The sequence below is a fragment of the Parus major genome, chromosome 2 (genome assembly GCF_001522545.3).
Source record: "Parus major isolate Abel chromosome 2, Parus_major1.1, whole genome shotgun sequence".
Classification (NCBI taxonomy): domain Eukaryota; kingdom Metazoa; phylum Chordata; class Aves; order Passeriformes; family Paridae; genus Parus; species Parus major.
In genome coordinates this window covers 41,035,968-41,055,342 of record NC_031769.1, presented here as the reverse complement: position 1 = coordinate 41,055,342, position 19,375 = coordinate 41,035,968, and the positions used below count along the sequence as shown (strand labels likewise).

Below are 19,375 nucleotides of genomic sequence, written 5' to 3'. Positions count from 1 at the left end.
AAAATTTAATTCAGAATTAAGGATTCAACTCACAGATTTGTCTTGGGAAGTCATTCTGCAGATTTTCCCTTGAGGATGAGCACTGAAGTTTCAGAGAGCATGCAGATATTTTGCCAGAATCACTACTTATCTGCTTTTATCTTACATTAAAGGGCTTACTCTGACATGTAACACAGTTGCCATGACAGTTTTAGGTAAACTGGATGAAACAGAACTTCCTCTAAGCTCTACTCCCTCTTATTACCTCTGCCCACAAATGAGACAGAGGGTTTTGAGTTTAGACTGGACCATTGCAGTTACTACAAAATCTTGAAATGTTTGTGCAAACACAGTCACATCCTTTGGAGTTGAAATAGATCCATAAAATATCAATTAAGAAAGACTTTCTATTACCACAGAAGCTTTTTTACTGATAAGAAATCTCGGATGAAATTTTAATTCCAGCTATATTTCTAGTCACACTTTATCACTTGGCACTTGGATCATTTCAATGCCTTTGATTCTTTTTTTTTTTCTTTTTTTCCCAGTGATGGAAAAGAGCATACAGGATTTTAATGACACATTTTATCTGTGGAGATAAAATGCAGAGTTGGTAGCCATTCTTCCTTCTCACAACTGGATAAATTTAGCAACCAGCAGAAAGTCTGACCTATGTTGTGTAGGCCAAATGCAATTTGCAGACAAGTATAAGTTTTTAAATAATATCTTGGCTTCCCTTACACTGAAATCTTATGACTGACAGATAATCAAGAAGAAAACCATGTGACTGAGAAGGGAATTAGCTGTCTGCTGATAAATCTTCTGCAAGGCACATATGTAAGTAACCATACACCATTTAGTTACAAGGAGAGATAAAGGAGGGTTTTTTTAAGCAGTAAGGTTTCTCTACTACCATATATTATTAACCAAATAAGCTTTTGAAGACTAGAAAGGAGTTCAAATCTTCTTAATCCAAGAATAAAAGCTTCTCCAGTAGTTTTAAATGAGGAAAACTTTAAATAACATCATAAAATAATCACAAGCTTTCACTTACCATGTAGTTCCTGGAAAAAAAAAATCCTTAGGTAATTTGTATTTGAAAGTAATTTTCAAAGGTATCTGCTTTGAAAGTCATATTGTGTCATACTACTGCTCGATTCAAAGTTATTTAAATAGGAATACCAGCTTCATTTGTTAAACTAACAAGTTAGAGATGATGCCAGTAGACAGTAAAGGAGGGAGGAAATTCCTTGCTTGTAGCACTGGTGTCCTGACAATTCTTCTGTAGCTTTAATCTTTATATCATTTAATAGGATTTAGAAGCTCAGATTTTACTAAGAGAGATTAAAGACTCTGAGGAGAAGAAAACCCAAACAAGCACAATCTGCTGAGAAACAAGAAGTTTCTTTACCTTTAGGCAGAGATTTGTGACACCCTCAGTAAGGTTAAGCACCGAGCACTAAGGGGGTGCTGCCTGGGCTCGTGCTTTGGAGCCAGTTGCATCTGAGAAACCTGTGAAGATAATGTGTTCCAGGCACAAGGTTTCTTCAGCTTTGGACCTGAGCTTCAGACCTACAGGAACAGGTTCCAAAAGCCACCTTGCAATGTGAGAAGCTGTTAGATTTAGCACTGACAGGATCATCAGAATTGTTGGTAGTATATATTAAACCCTGAAAAAGAAATTAAAAAAGCAACCTTCTACTGCCAGTTTACAAAATGTGTACAGTTGGATCATTTATTTATTATTTTCTTTAACTTTCAGGTGTTTTTTCTGCACAATGTCACTTTTCACACAATAATTATACAATATCAATCTTAGTTTTGGTAGCATTCAGTATCAAAAGTATACCTGTAACATTTAAAAAGTTACATTTACAAATGTGGCACATTGAATAAGATTTATTAAAGTTTAGTAGTAACAACTACACAACATCTAGAAAAATACCATGTTAATTTTAAAAGAAGCAGTATGAAATTTTATTATATAGTACAAAGTCAGGGTTAAATGTCTCTAAAGATGGCATTATTATAAATAATAATTTGATCTCAGTTTATATAGTGTCAATTCTAACAGAAATGTTCAAAAATACCTCATCCCTCTTCCAAGCTTTTATCAAAAGTGGATAATCCTCAAGGTGCTTTACACTACAGAATTCACTTTAACAAAGTATTTACTGCAAAGTTCGTGATCGCCAAGATATAAAGCTAAAATATGTATTTCCAGCATAGCAGGAGGTAACCACGAAGGCAAAGAACTGTAGAGAGAGAGAGGGGAAAAATAGGTTAGGAAATAAATACAATTGAGAACACTGTAATTTCTAAGGGAAAAAAAAACAGTTATGGGACTTGGGGGAAAAGGAAAATAGCAAGCTGACTAAAATGGCACACTCTCACCTCCTTGTACTTGTGTGGCCATTGCAATCAACACTGTGTAAAAATAAGCTTATACTATGCATAGAAATATAGGCTTGAGCAGACAAAACATGACAAAATTCAACTTTTTTAATAAATTCCTCATTATATTGCCTCAGTACAGATCTTACAGATTGGACTTGGTACTTTTAGAGGCTGAGGAATTGTCTGTGGGACAATGTGAGCTCAAGCTAACACTGCTGCCCTGCTGCTGTGTTCCAGATACTGCCTATAGCCCACCTGTAGGGCTCACAGTGCATCTGCTTGCTTGCAGAGAAAGCTTGGATTCAAATGCAGGCCCAGGCATGTTCTCAAACAGCACTGCTGATTACCTTACCTATTCCAGAGTCCTCTACTGATAAATAAAGATATTCCTCTTTGACAGCAGCCGCACTGTCATATCACTACTTTGTCAGAAATTGGTAACAGAACAAGCCCTCCATAGCAGGCTAGATTTATTTCACTTCTACTGATAAAGTCAAATTCAGCACCAGTGCTTAAGTTCCTGTTAATCACTGCATGCTGTTCCAAACAGGCAATATTAAACATGGTCTTAATGACAATACCAGAATGTTTTGTGCTGGTAACTGAATCCAGTAAAGCTGTGACTGCAAATACGATTAACACCACTTTTCTAAAAGGTGAGCAGTGATAGGACAAGAAGGAACAAACACAAGTTATAGGACAGGAAATTTCAATAAGATATTAGGGAAAAAAAACCCCAGCAACACAGAGTGAGTAATCAAACAGGCACACAGGCATTGTGGAATAGCCATATTTGGAAATACTCAAATTCAAGTGGACAAGGCCCTGGTAGCCTGATATGAATTAGCCCTGCTGTAGGAGTGGAGAGAGTTGAACCAGATGACCTCCAAGAAGTCCCTTTCAGCCTAAAACTACTATTTTATGATTCTACAGTTGTTCCTGGCTTATATGGCATCACTGGCATGGGTAAGCCCTGCTGAGCATTCATCCAGGCAGTAAATCTAAGCCTTTCAGCAGAGGGCTCTTGGTGAGCACTGTCTGATGTGAATTTAATCTGTAACATCAAAAAACTGTAGATGATGATGTAAAATCTTATTACAATAAAAAAATGTAGTATTCTTCTTTTTTCAATCATTTTGTTTCTTATTAAATAAAAGCTCCATCTAAAATCTTTCTAACAAAATGACTATTGGGGATAGATGATTTGCTAAATCCTCTATCCATGAAACCCTTAATGGATTTTGAAAGCAAGAATCCACATTTCATAGTTTATTTAGACACTGTGTTAGATAAACATTATTAGGAAGTATTAGAAGAGAATCCAGACCTCCCATGAGACACTGAACATTCATGCATTTTGCATAAAACCTGAATCAGCATGGAAGCTTATCTAGCAACAAGCAAGTTCCTGTCAGCTGCAGTGGCTGAGTAACAGATCCGTAGCTACAAACTGCCAAGAGGAGAAGACCCTGAGCACCACTGAAATGGCAGGGATTTAATCATCCAATTCCCAGGACAAAAACAGAGCAGGTGTTTGAGTTCCTGTGTTCATGGCCATATAAAATAAGCTTCAGACAGGATTTGTGAATAGTCAGAACAGCTGCAGAAGCATGAACACTCAATAATTTGGAATTCTTGTATGCAATTGAATTTGACTCCTGTTGCCACAACATGAAAAACGTTCTTTTACAACTCCCTTACTTTTGCTAGTGAATGCATTCACCTAACTCAAAAAGTGGCAAGGCTCTTTTCTGATCCCTTTTTGTTTTTAAGTTCTTTTTCATCCACTTTGACTGTTTTGGATTTCTAAATCTAAGTACTAAGATATCAACATCAGACAAATTACTGATTTCATCACATCACATGATTTTTCATGTATTGCCCTTGCAGCTCAAAGGAAAGACTATCAAAGGTTGAAGCCTTAACAGAATACCATTGTGGAAACAGCAAAAGCATTCCAGGGCTTTCCCCAAGGTGCTGGGTGGGCAATGTGGACAATGGCTCAGCCCACAGAAAGCTGAATGCATCTTATCCATAAGTATGCAAAGTTAGCTGAGTTAGTTTAAATTGCTTCTGAAGTTGTCCAAGTGCATTGAGGTGACCCAATGCTCACACAATCTTTTTTGTCTGCTCTGATGTGCAGGCTCTGACCTCAGCCAGAGAGCCTGTAATAAATGGGGGCAAGGGAGGAAATCAGCGTGCTCTTAAAAATGTTACTGCCTTTTCTGATGTGAATGTCATCTCCTGGTGGAATTTCTAATCACCTCTAAAAATTATGTAACAAATTGTAGCACATATAGTTTTTGTGTATCACTCTGCAGCTTTTCAAAATGCAGAACACCTGCAACTTCAACCCACGCTTCCAAGGAGCCTTTATTTGATCTAACTTCATTGGATGCAGAATTGATTTAAACAAGAAATGAACTCACTGAAGAAGCTGCCCAGCTGTTGTAATTGTGATTGTCCAGGTCTTTGGTAACTGAAGATGCGTCCACAATGGCAGCAATGAGATACAAAACAAAGGCACTTCCATTAAAACACAGACCCTGATGAAAAGACAAATATAGGTCATTAATATGCACAGGCATTTGTTTTCCAGCATTACAAAACTCTATTCTGAAACACACTGAACACATGCAACGTACACTAGAAATGTCATTCCTAACTATTTTTGCCTTCTTCCACATTTCTATCTGTAAACTTAAAATTTAACTGCTTTGAAGATGTATAAAAATTGGACCATATTTTGGACAAACTGTTCTCTCCATCACACTAAATCCAGAAAAGTCTTAAAGTTGGTGTGCTCTGATTTACCAAAAGTGAAAATAAGGACTCAGTTTGGTTACTGCAATCTAAGGACTAGGCAGTAAGAATATGACACTACATGATAAAAAACAAAACAAAAAAGAGAAACAAGATGAAACTGCACTTTGATTACATTTCTAATCTATAGCAATATAGGAATCAGTAACTCCTGGCATATGGAGAATATTTAAAAAGCCTCCAAAACTTTGTTTTCTACACTACTGAAGGAGATAAAGAAGGTGACATTTTTTTTTTTCTCAGTTTTATTCTTCCATCTCTCAGTACCTTTCCCTTCTGCCTGTTTTTAAGAGGAAAAAGAAACAGGTAAATCCAAGGAGAACAGTCTGAACAGACTACATGGGTCATCAAGACCCATGGCAGATGCTGTGTTTTTCAAGAGGCAAATTTAATGTCCCAGGGTACTTACATTTATTACTAAGCAAGAAGCAAAGCAGATAAGAATGACCTCACATAACACTACAGAGAGCAAACAGAAAGTTTGTTTGGTTTTTGCATGTGAGAAAGAACAGGAAAGGAAGAGAGAACAGATGTCTAAGAAGATGAAAGAGAAAAATGTATGAGAGTTTTTTTAAACTACATGATTTTAATACTTTGTCCTTTACTTTCTCACTACTTGGTCATGGAAGTTTCTTCTAATTAAAAAAACAAGTTAAAGCCCCTCAAAGTCTGCTCTGCTACTTGTCTAAGGCACAGAGATTTGATGCCATGTTTCAGTGGAATACCTCTGACATGCTTTGCATCTAGTTAGAATTTCAGGGATTGGTAACTCAGTATAGACCTGGTCCTAACGCTGCACATAATCAGCTCCCTTCAGCTTCTGACCCCAGTTTAGCATTCCAGAGTGTCACACAAATATAACCCTCAGCTCTTTTGCTCCAGTTGTCTAAATGTTGCCATACTGGTGCAGCTCCAATTTACTTATTTGCACCGTGTTACTCAGCAGACGCTAGGAATTTATGCCAATTACCCACAGTTTAATTCACTTTTCACCAATTTTGGCAAAATCTAAAAAAAGGCTGAAGAAGAGAAGAGAAGTTAGAAGGAGCAGTGGAAAAAAAACCACTTATCTTTCCGTAGGAAACTGGGCTGGGCAGTGCCTCAGCACTCAGACAGAGTCCAAGGACTGGTGCTTGAGATTTGATTCACACACTTACAGACAAGTGCAGGTTCACCTCACCTATGTCAGTTTGCCTAATAAGAGGTACTACATCTATCCACAGATCTCACCCCGTGTTTTATCTGGGCATTACAGCAATAAAATATCAAACAGTTAATTTTAGGATGAGATGCCAACAATTGGCACGTTCTGGTGAACTTCTGTAAAGCACCGATTTAGAAACTCCAAATTTGATTACCTAGAGTATTTTTGTTGTTATTTTCAGATTTCCCATTCCAAAAAGACTCAATTACCCTGGAAAGCTACAAATCCCTGCAATATCTTGTCATGTAGAAAAGAAAAAAGCACATAATTTCTGAGAAGTGCTGCTCTGGGAAATAACACTGTTGGGGAAGATGGAATGCACTGCAAGCTGACTGGGCCTTTACTGCCAATATATTACTCAAACCAAATGGTTCATGCTAAATTACCATCTGCTTCTTAAATTCAAATTCACCAGATTTTAAAAGCTTACATTGATTGTTTTAGCAAAAAACTTGCACTATGTAGGAGAGTCAGTTTTGAAGCACATCTTTTGGGTTAATTTGCAGTAAAAGTAACTGCACCTTAAGCAATTTGGTAATGTGCTTAACCTGCAAAAAGTGAATTTATGACGGAGAGGTCCAGATGTAATTTTGGATACTGCATACAGTAGGAACAGTTTGAGCTTACTGTTGCCTAAGGAGACAGAGCAATAACTGGCAGATACTGAAATTCAGAATTCTTCAGAGAATAGGGTAAAGGTGGGTGTAAACTCACTCAAAAAGGTGTGTCATGGTCTTTCTAACAAAGACTTTAAAAGCAACTCTCTGAAAAGAGACTCAACGTTCCTCTTGGCCATATAGGAGCAGCAGAGGACCAATTCAAGGGCTGTCCCCAAAAGCTCTTTTAATACCTTAGGGCAAAACAAGCTGTAGCACAAGCATCTTTTATTTATTTTGTATTTATTTTCTCTTTATATGACCCTTTTATATAAAGGGAGACTACCTTTTGGATTTACATTTATGTTCGTCTACAATATATTTGTAACTCAGAGCAAGAAATATGAAATAGAGACAAATCAAATATTCTAGAATGTCTACAACATAGATCAGGGGCAACTCATTTATGTGCTGATGAAAGAAGGGTAATGACCAAAGCTTTATTCAAATGGATATAAAGATGCTTTCCCCTTGAATGTACTTTACTTACATGTAATGCAACGGGGAAAAAAAAAAAACAACCCACACCTTTAAATGTACCCAGACACATTACTGCTATAATTGAAATAATCCAATATTTCTATAGCAGTGTTACAGCCTTAATGGTAATTGCTGGGTATGAAACTTGAAAATAGAGAAGCTATCTGAATATAATCCTGGTTGCTCTTATTAGCAATTGCTATAGCTGGCTATTTATTGCAGCAGCAAATGGGAACACTAAAAGAGAAGAGTATTCTAATATTCAATTTTAGTCACATACACAATATAGCTGATAACAAGCTGTTAGCAACACAGAAGTCAAATACATTTCATCATAAAAATAACAGAATTCTAATCAATAATATTAGGCATAAAAAAAACCCAAACAGAATCTCACTGTATCCAACAAATGCAAAGACAAAATTTATATGGGTCACAAATAGCCAGTTGGCTGAAATGGCAGTGACTTTTAGGATCTACTATCCTGAAGACCAGGCTGTTATGCAAATGAGGTAAAAATATACTGTTGAGAGTTGGAGCTGGACAGGTTTGCTCAAACCATAAAAACTGGATCTGCATTTTAAGTGCCTGTGAATTTTTTCTGTAATTACAGTAGCTGTTTATCTGATTTGCTTTAACTCTTGAGCTCAAAGCAAAGTATTACATGGTACATATTTTACATGTATGTAATTTTCAGTACCATTTTCACAGTGGACTACATATGGATTGTCAGAGTGTTTCTACCTCTGAACTATCCTTGCTTTAACTTTAGCAGAGGAAGACTCATCTTTTCAGAGCCCAAGTCCTGCTTCTAATGCATGGTGTTGATTCCAGTAGGGATTTCTGCTGTTTAAGCCATATGGCCGGGTCTGTTAGCTCAGAGGCAGCAACAGACTCATTCTTCATGGGATTTGACCACTACAGAGAGAAAAAGAGGTCACTGTGCATAACTATCAGTCACACACACACGCATTAAAAATCAAGTCACTGCAATAACCGCTGAACAAAATGGTGAAACATCATAGAAAAAGTTATGAAAAGTGTCTGTGTAGTATGAAAGTTAAACATTGCAGGTATGCAGCCACACAGTAATTAGGGAAAAATCTGCAAAGAGTACAAGTAGAGTTGGTTAAATACACACATAGAATGCACCAATATTTAGAGTACAAGTAGAGTTGGTTAAATATATACACGTACAATGCACCAATACTTTATTCTCTTCAAAACCCAGCAAACCTGAAACAACAAAGAATGTGTGTATTTACCACCATGGTCCATGGCACCTGCGGGATCCTGGTGTAGGTCATTGTCATGTAGATGATCAGAAAGAAGACGGTGAGAACCCAGTAAAACACAGCCACAAACATCACCCAGCCAAAGGCTGGGTATAGAAAGTATTCTGTTCCAGCGATCAGGGTCCACACCAGCAGCCCCAATACCTGCAAAAGTTATGGAGAAGAAATAAAACTGTTACATAGTTCTACACTTCATACACTCATTCAAGGTCAAGGAGTGACACCACTGCCACCCACATGAACGCTGAATTGGGATGCTGCGCTGGCAAAATACTGAGCTAACAAAAACGAACATATAAAACTGGTTTAACTGTGGCAGAGTATCACAAAGGGAAAGGCATCTTATCTGTTGATTTAACTCAATTTGGAGCCATACTTGCAGTGGTTTTACAGCTAGCTCCCAAAAGGATTGATTATTGTAGCTTGCTGCTGTACATGAAGGCAAATACTGCTGTTTTGCTGCCGGCAAAGTCACTTTAGAAACAACAGCCTGTGAAAGACCACTGGGATCTTCAGGTTCTGTCTGCCACAGTCACAGGTAACTTACCAGCTGGGGTCCAGCTCAGGATGGTCCATACCTACTCTGTGGATTGGCAGGCACCACAGACACAGAACAACTCCTAGACCTTACTGCGAAAGGTTGTAGTAAAATATCAGCACCACTACAACATGTAACTGTAACTGGAGAAAAGCAAGGCAGATTGGGAATGTCATTATATTCCACAGTTCTTAAAACATCTCCCAAGTGACTTGACCCTAAGTAGCAAACAAGGATGCACACTCAAGCAAATTCCTCAAATAAATCAGTCTGGGGGGAAAATCCTCCCTCCTGATGTGGCAGTCTGTTCAGATCTAAGACACCAAGAAATACGTGAACCAGAGATCTAAACATGCTTTCCAGTTCTCTCCAGTGTTAGGTGATCTCCAAGGCATTAAGAGGAATGAGGAGCAAGTGAAACATAAGTCAAGTAATATGCCACAGGAAAAAAAAGTTGTGTGTTTTTCAGGTTGTCCTGAAATTAGAAAAATCTTAACCACAAAAAGAAAGTGATATTTTATACCTTAAAAACATGCAAATAAATAAAAAGCCCACTCCACACACTTTATTAGAGTCAGATGTGAGAACTAAATTTCAAGCTTTACCCAGGCTTATCTCTTTCTGCTATCTGGACTATGGTGAAATTTCCTAGCAATAAGAAATGGAAGGATTACAAAATTAAAGCAAATAGCAACACCTTTAACACGTAATAGCCACAGCTGGACAGTCCAAAGAACCTTCTACCCCAGTATTCTATCTCCAGCAGCAGTTAGTACCAGACACCTGAGGAAATACATTAAAGAACAGTAACAGTAACATTTTCTAGGACTACCTTCCTCAGCTCTCAGGACTGTGCAGTGAAGGGACTTCCCAAGCTTGTGGTGATGTCTTTGTAATCAACAGACCCTGACAGCAGATGACAGCTTTCCTGCAGCTTCATTTGCACAAGAGCTGATCCTATTCCCATGCAAACTGCTGGCCATGGTCACATTTACTCCTCTATTGCAGAATTGAACGTACCTATAATGTTTAGAGATTTCACACTTACAAGACAAAACTATACTGTTAAGTTTCTTGTAATTGGTCCTCCTACCACCTTGCACCTGTTTATTTTGTCCTCAATTCATCCTCCCACTTGCCACACAAACTTAATTCAGCCCTCTATTGTGTATTGACAGTAGATTTCATGTATATTATTTGTACATTCATCTGCATCATCCATACATAGACACACTGCACAAATGTCTGTTTTATGGTTTGTTTGGAGTTTTCTTTCTCTCTTTACAGAGAAAGCATATAGGAAGTCTGTTTAAGAGCATTTTCCCCCCACCGTTTTCACCAATCCACCAATTTCTCTTCAATAGGAAACTCTAGAACCGGCTCATACTGGGATTAAAATTCCTGCTTTTCACAGCATACCAGGGGAGGGCAGCATTGCCTCGTAACAACAGTTCAAACAGTGTTAAGTGGATCCTTTAAAACACACTATTTTCAATGCAAAGTTACCGGTTCACCAGTGCTTCCCATAGTTCATTTTAATTCTACTTCCAACAACATTTTACTAATAGTAGCAATCCAGTTAATAGCACCTCAAATTGAATGATCTACCCACAATCAGATAAGAACCAACTCAATTTTAGTGTAACAAGTGTTGTAAGGCTAAACAATTCTGATAGACTGTTTAGCTAACAAAATGCCATTTTCTTAAGATACACAGTAGTTTTGCATTACACTCATCCACTTTAATTCAAACTTAAATTCATCATCCAGAAATTATACTGATAAACAATTGATCTCGTGCTTGATAAACAAGTATTAAAGGCAGATTTATCCTAGATATTAGTATCTTATAAAATACCAAGAACAGAAATTTCAAAGGTGAGAAAAAGGAATTAAACACCATTAAATACTCTGCTTATAAGTGTTGGTTTTTAGAATAGTTTTAAATACAGAAGTAGATTTTTCATGAAATGCATAAAACTATGAAATTTTTTTACTACTAACTGCAATAAGTTTGATAAGAATCTCTTTTATATAATGAATTATTATTCAAACGAGCAAAATCTTCACAAGCAGCAAATTATTAAAATTAAAAAGGAAAACTCTGAGATTACATGAGACCACTAATCTTACATTACTACACACTAAAGCTGTCAAGACATTCCCTAGAGCATGAGTATTCATGCTGGGCCCTGTTTTTTCCAGTAGTATTCTAACCTGGAGTTACCACCCCTCTTTCAAGATCATTTTAATATTTAGGTGGCTGTACACCTCAGATGTATTCCAAAGAACTCCTTTTAATCCATGTTTTTAGCTAGTTTGTATCAATGGCAGAACAACTCACCCAGGCAATTGAGATGCACCACAGATGCTACAGATTTATATTCTTAACTGGTTCCTGCATCGTAACTTTGATGGGTTGCATATTAGAGCACATTTGACATTTTCACTTAGATCCAGATACTCTCACAGCATATTACTGGAGCTGACAGGCTAAAATAATATTTCAGATTTCTTGATTAGACCTGAAAAGGTCAGATCAGCTCATGGTCAACAATTCACTCCCTGTAGTTAAATGATATGGCAAATGGTTTCATTGCATATGTAAACATACGCAATAAATTGATTTAAAGTTCACGCTGGCCGTCAGCATCTACAAAATACCTGAGGAGCCAAAGGAATACAGACATCTAGACAAGCCTTCTGTGATTAGCCTGTATTCTCAGCATGTTAAATACTGAGATTGCTTCTGTGGTGTTAAACAGCTGCCTCGTAATTTTCTGACTGTCCCTTACATGACAGGTTTGCTGTTCAACAGATCAGTACAAACTGGGTGACACTCCTGTATCTGCTGGAGTTGAGAATGTCACTTCTCCTACTGGTCTGGTGTCACACCTCCCCACTGGGAAAAACTGGACTACACTCAAATGTCATCTCGATGAGCATCCAGGGTACAGAATCTGGCAAGTGAGTGACAGGTAAGCAGTACTGGAAAGCCAAGATCAGCAACAGCTGGGGGGTGCCCGCAGTAATTCAGCGAGCACAGACACTGCACAGCCACCTTCACTACTCCAGGACAGCTCAAAGAAAGGGAGAAAGCTCCATCCAGGAAGTGGGAAAGGCCTGTCCTTTATTTATTATAACCAGGTAGGCTAGAGTGTATTAGTAATAGCTAAGTACTTGATTTTAATTTATGAGCAAGTCAGAATATGCTTAATTAGAATTACAGGAACATACTACCATCCTGGAAGAAATGGGCCCAGGAAAGAGGGAGGGAAAGGCATCAAGAAGGCCCAAGAAAATAATGCATGTGGTAATGGGTGAGAGGCGATGCTGGGTCCTAAGACTGTAAGGGCTCCACCAACAGGGTCCAGTCTTTCAAGTCAGATGGGAATAGGGATTTCAGTGCAAGATAAAGGCAAGCAGTTTTCTGTTGTTTATGGCAGGTTCTGATTTCAACTCAGACATTTATTTTGTGGTCATTTGGCTGCTGCTTGATCGGGTACCTCCATTACTAAAATGCATTAATATGTCAAATGCACTAATGCCTACTTCAGCAGCTGGCAGACACCATAAGAAGGAAGAAACTTGGTAGCAAAGTCCAAACATTATTGAGTGTGCAGATTTAAAACAAAATGCTTAATTATATATTCAAACCCTTAAATAAGTGCCATAATTCTTCTGCAGTGTTGAGAACTTCAAAAGTATCAGATTATTTAGTCACTTAAAAAAAAAAAAAAGCCTTTGTTGTTAGTACATGAGACACATCTTGGCTGGTGTCACAAGTTAGCAGATATAAAAGCAGGTGTGAGCTTGAATCTGTGTATCCAGTTTTACTTTTTAAAGCAGCTTAAAGACTGCAAAAGAAAATTTGTACTTGCAACCTGCGTTTAAAAACGCTACGATGTAACAACTCCTCTCCATTGACGGCAGGGTTTGGAATTTTCCAGTATTTCTCCTGAGCAGTTAACTCAACAACAAGGTTAAAAATGTATATACGTCCTTTCCACAATAAAAGAAGTCTCATTGTAGCAGAAGTGACATGAAGAAAAACCCGATGCTCATCAATTAAAAAAAAAAATCACAAAAAAACCAAAATGAAACAAAGCCATATATATATATATATATATATATATATGTATATATATATATGCCAGAAGCTTTTCCTATCCTTTGTCCAAGAGATGTTTCCTGAGACCATAAGCACTGCAGGATTTATATGGAGTTGCTGCTGGCACAGATGACAAGGATGGCAGATGGATACTAAAAGAGCTGTACATTTGCAGCACGAATTGCCTCCTGTAAGCAAAGCCACCTAAATGTGGACAGCATCCAGCAAGGAGAAAGCAAGACATCTTGCCTCTTCTTCCTAGCAAAGGAGATTTATGACTGGAAGACAGAGAGACCGTTCTAAGTTATTGCACATCATAATTTCATTACTAAATCACAAGTTAGGAGCTTCCTTAGCAGCAGCACAAGCAGCCTGTGAATGTCTCAACCTCCATCCTTTTCTCCCTTGGTTACCTATCAGGATGGTGTGGTTTTTAAGGAGGGAAAAAAAAGGAGTGAGGAAAAGATAATTCTCACTCTACTGCTCCTGTAAAACATGTCCAGGACAGTCAGAGGAACAGGCAGATTTAATTGTATTATTTCCAGCTGCTTTTATTTTACAGATCTATTGATTTATTTGCAGATTATTTACAGATACATAATTACTTTTTTTTTAAAATGTTTTTCCAGCTCATACTAAATGGCGTAAATGTTTGCGTTGCACTTAAAAAGCGTCTTTAAATCAGAATTTTTGTGCTCTCATACATCATCCATGAAGTGACATACAACAATTCTGCCTTCTGCCACTAGAGCGAGCACAATCATTGCTTTTTTCTTTAGGAAAGGGGCACTTTGCCCAGCAGTAACATCAGGGCAATTTCCATACAGTGCAACCCCTGCAAATCGAGAAGGATCACTCAAAATAAGACATATATATATATATATAAAATCTTTCACAAGGGTAATTCCAAGTTTGAGTGTCTTCCCAAAGCAACTTTAAGAGGTTCACTTCCATACCAGATAGAACAGCAACATCAACTGTCAGTTTACCCATGAACTAGTCAAAATAATAACACTTGATGTGTTTTACTTAAAAAAACCCCAAAAAACCCCAAAAAAAGAACCAAAAAAACCAAAATCAGAAGTGTAAGAAAAAATAAGGTGAAAGCCTACAATTACTGGATAAATCAAACATTAATGCAGACTAAAATATAAAATATAAAAATCTCATTAGTGCTGCAGTCAGACAAAAGGTGATGAGCATGTTTTTAAATAGAAAGATTAAAACTTAAAATATTTCTATTAACTCTGAGTAAAGATGAAAAGATGAGGAAATTCAAAAATATTTTTGGCCATGGTTTTTAAAGATATAAGAACTTTGCTTAAGTGTCTTTGAAATTTCAAGGGCCATGTGAATGTACTCTGCAATAATCTATTCAATACATTGCCTTACTCTACTGCTTCTCTTTCCCAGTCTCAAACATTGTTTTTCAATCACCAAACATAACAATGATCTGACATCAGCCACTCACTACTGTCCCCTCCTCATTAGATTTTTCAGGGCTTTGCCTTGCTAGAAAAAATTTTTCAAACCCACCGTGCTCGCAGAAGTATGTCAGTAGTCATAGTAGACATACCAATTTTATAATTTGAATCAAACTTAAGCAACAGCTAAGGTCTCAAGTTCTCTCCTAGCTTTGAAAACCCTTCTGCCCAATGAAAGTCCAAAATTTAGTCTCTTCTGCTTTCCCAGAATTTCTAAAAATTGTCTGAATACCTGTTTAATTACTTTGAAGTGACCAGTTTGAGTGCTGAATCTTCCCACCAGTCTTCAAAATGTCTGTCATGCTCTTGGCTCTGTGGCAGCACCAGCACACACCCCTCACCACAGGTTAAATGGGCTAGAAATAGTTCTGATCATGGCTTGTGATAACCACTCTGCTCCCCAGAGTTGTTGTTTAGGGTAGATTTCCTAAGAAAGAAAACTGCTGGAAGCAGCACGTGCCAAAATATGTTCCAGAAGTATGTCTTCATCAAAGACTGAACTCTCTCACCCCAGAGCTTAGTCCACATCCTATGACATGTCAGAAAACCTCCTGACCCAGGATTGAAATGGGTCAAAGCCCTCTGGCAGACACTTCATTCAATAGTGAACACACCTATTCCGGAATGAGACTTCAGACAAAGCCCTTCAAGGACTGACATACCTCTGCTGCCTTTCCCACAGCTCCACAAAGCAGGGAAGTACTCCCACACCTACCCCAAATCCCCCAGAAAGAGTCCAGGAGCACCTCTGCCTAAAAAAACTGGGGACTAGACTTCCTCGTGTGTGAGCCAGTAAAGAAAGTCCAGTCCTGGTGTTCAGATGGTGACGCTCATTATCCAGACCAGCCATGCAGGGAGGATGCACTGAGCTGGCCACAGCATGTGTAAATAAGGGTATCAGCTTGCACTTCCAGAAGGAGTCACACTGGGAGGCAGAGCCAGCACTGAGGGGTGCCCAAGAAACTATAAAGTCTCATTGGGAAGAGCGGAGAGAGGGAGGTGTGCAACTGAGAAACTTCTTTTTTCCAATCAGAATGGGCACTGTCCAGGCATAAAGACAACAGCACCTGGGCAAAATGCAGCAGCACACCCAATTTCATGTCACTTTAGTAATCTACCACCTACTAAAAAGGTGTAAATCACAAAGGTGCTCCTTCCCTACTGCAGTCCATGAATGAGGAGTATTCTGTGATACGGTGCTTCGGCTCACTGCATCTGGCATCCCAGAAAAATAACTCAGGGGTGGGAGTCAGTATGAAAATCCTGCTGTCCATGCAAGCAGCATATTACAGGTTGCTTCACCTGAGAAATATGCATGGAATGTGTGAGACCAAAGCTAACACCAGTAACACAGTAAATTTAAGGAGGTAGCTTATATTAAAAAAACCCCAAGAGATGTTTTCTGGAAAACACAACCATACCACATCAAAATTACGAAATCACTACAACAGATTTCTTACAGTTTCTCAGGAAGTTCTATTAATAACTAGAGGCAGAGTAGTGGATATTCAGAAGGTTAACAAGAAATAAGAGTTTGTTCAGGTTGCAAATTTTGTTCATGTCATCAAAATTGTTACAATGAAAGATTAGGAACTCTTAGGAAAAAAATAAAAGTAATAAAAACCTCTACCAAAGAGAAAACACCAGAGTGCTTTATAAATCAATGGTGTACCCACACATTGAGCATGTTCTGCTCATTCCTCCCTTCCACTTACAAAATGATTCAGTTGGATTATTCAAGGCACAGAGAACAGCTCCTACAAGAAAAGAAAGTTATAGCTGGAAAAAAAGACAGATCCAATTTTCTGTTGAAGACTGAAAGAGGATATGACAGAAGTCTGCAGAATGTCAGGTGGCATAAAGAGAGGAGTGAGGAGTAGATTAGGATTTGTGACACAGGGAGCACCCTGCTAAATTATCACACAAAAAGATGAAAAGCAAATGGAATGAAATGGTCTTTTAAAACAAAACAAAATCAAAAAGAAGAAAAAACCCACAGTACATAACCAAATCACAGAATGCCATAGGAAACTTCATACACACTCCAGGTCAGGCCTGTCTGTATATATTACACACATACATGATAGTCAGGATAGTCAGCAATCTTCAGCACTGGAAATTCCTACATGTGCAGTTTTCTAGAAGTTAGAAAACCATAACAGAGAAGAAAAGTGCAGTATGTGCTCCTTCTTACACTCCTTCCTAAGTTTTCAGTATCAGTGATTTTTAGAGACTGAGCTAAACAGACCACTGACCAGATCCATTACTTCTGGTTTTAATTTGCCTTCCTTTCCTGCAAAAATCTCTGGCAGCCAAGATGTACAAGCAAGATGTAAAAGTGTTGACAGAATAGGATGAGATGATCACATGCCACATCAATATATCATTTGCTTCTAAAGTAGAATTACAAGAAATAATCTCAAGCAACTCTGAAGAATCTGGCTTGAATTATATCATCATGAAATTTATCTTCTCAGTAGAGTGGAGGTTGATCATTAACAGGCCATTAAAATGTGTACAAAGCATAAGGATTGGTCCTTGTCCCAGGGCACTTTCCACATTAAATGCTCTGGAGTTTGAGGGCTGCATTCAGGAGCACAGTTCTGCTTACCCGTGCCTGTAAATTCTAACTCAGTCTTGTGTTTTGCCTGGGGATCTGCACACACAGAGTCATTTATACAGGCTACTATGCATACATTAATTTAATCTACAAAGAGGCAGCAGAAGACAGCCTTGTCTGTGCCTGTCACGTTCTACAGTCTGAAACAAACACCTTGATGCAGGATACAGTGAGCTGGGCAGCCAGGAGAAAATCCTGCAAGCTCAGAGCTGCTTCGGCTGACTGGGACCACGCTGGTGGCTGCTATCAGTGGCTCCATCGGGGCCACAGTGTAATGTAAAAATAAAGAGGTGTGGCACAAAATGCTACTAGAGATAAGGAGCCTGGCCTAAGCAGCTAACTCACCTCTCTGGAAGGGCACCCGGTGACACAGTGCAAGGCAATGACCTGCACAGCGCTCAATCTCTAAAGGTGGACAGGAGCATCTAAACACCCCAGAGAGGAGACAGCCTCTTATCTAACAGTCCCGAGGGATGCTACTGAAAGGAATGCTGCTGCCACTCCCTTTTCCTTCCCCTTCAGCAAGGCCTGGCCGTGGCAGGGGTTTCTCCCACCACCTAGAATTTCCTAGAGAGAAACACTGATGTTGTGCAGAAATGCTTGTTGGTTCCAAATTCACCCTCTCCTCCCAGCCCTGTCAGGAAACTGAAGTGGTACTCCTACAGCAAACACTGCAGTATTGTGGAGCTGGGAATTACTCACTGGAATTGCTGCTGCATTTTGCCCTTCAGCAGCAGAGAAAGGAGAATGTAAAGTAATAGCACATTAGAATCAAATATAAAATAATCTGCCTTTTCAGTTACTTTCTGAGGAAGTTTTCATTTAACCGTGCCTTCAAGTATGAATTCTAAAGCAGACAATTACAAAGCAAAATAGTCACACAGAGAGACACATGAGACACAGGATATGTATTTCTTTGTTTCCTAGTGGCTGCTTTTGTGCAACCTCTAGAGGTGATGGCTTTTTTTGAGAAAAAACTTGAAGATTCAGTACAAACACCTTCAGATTTAAAAGTAGCAATTAATTCAAATTCCAATAATTTTTCCTTTTCAAAAGTCTGTTTATAAATCAAGATTGGTGAAAGTACAGGGCTGAATGATTTTTTATTTAACATTCAAATATTAACACATTTTGGAGTTCTGAGTATAATCTGTAACTGATTTATTTGAGAATTTATTTGAGAATTAGCATTCAAATTAGTTCGCTAAACAGTCCTGTCCTCATACAGGCAGTAAAAAAGTAAAAATAAATCCTATATGACTCACATGAAATGCAGGGGCAATTTACTGAATTGATTTGTGAGGAGACCTATCACTGCACTCATACAATACCATATGATTTAATTGATTTAAATTTTTGATCTTCATACAATAAAATTATGTGCAGATTTGAGAGCTCACATGAGTCAGGAACATCAGCTACTTGGTGGAAGGATTTAAAAGAACTTGCAGTGCTCCTTTGAGACAATTTAAATTAAAAAAAAAAAAAAAAAAGGAAAACCACATTGGCAGGCTTTTTGAATTCTTCTTTTGGGACGTGAAGCTGAGATTTGAACAAAGAAGCTTCCTCACACTCACCAAGAATGTCAGCTGATGATGGATTTCACATGTCTCCTCAAGACAGAAAGGACTTCCAGAGTGCAGCTGCAGTTTAACTCTGAGATAGGGCTGCCCCCTTCCAGCTCAGGGTCTTGGGTGGGGCAGACAAAAAGCTTAACATATTCCTTTTCCTTTACACAAACAACTGGTTCACAAACACATGAGCATTTTCCTGAGAAGGACTATGGGC

The 19,375-nt window shown here is 38.3% G+C and overlaps 1 protein-coding gene across 2 annotated transcripts in view; it reads right to left on the bottom strand.

Annotated features, from left to right (window-relative positions):
* The window catches only part of CMTM8 (CKLF like MARVEL transmembrane domain containing 8), a 35,889-nt gene continuing 16,514 nt past the window's right edge, over positions 1–19,375 (bottom strand). For both annotated transcript variants that reach the window (XM_015620120.3, XM_033511913.1), the window contains 3 exons: positions 8,805–8,978; positions 4,806–4,922; positions 1–2,234 (listed from right to left, as the gene is read on the bottom strand). In XM_015620120.3, the coding sequence (XP_015475606.1) occupies positions 2,151–2,234; positions 4,806–4,922; positions 8,805–8,978 (375 nt within the window). In that variant the 3' untranslated portion in view covers positions 1–2,150. The remainder of the gene's footprint in view (positions 2,235–4,805; positions 4,923–8,804; positions 8,979–19,375) is intronic.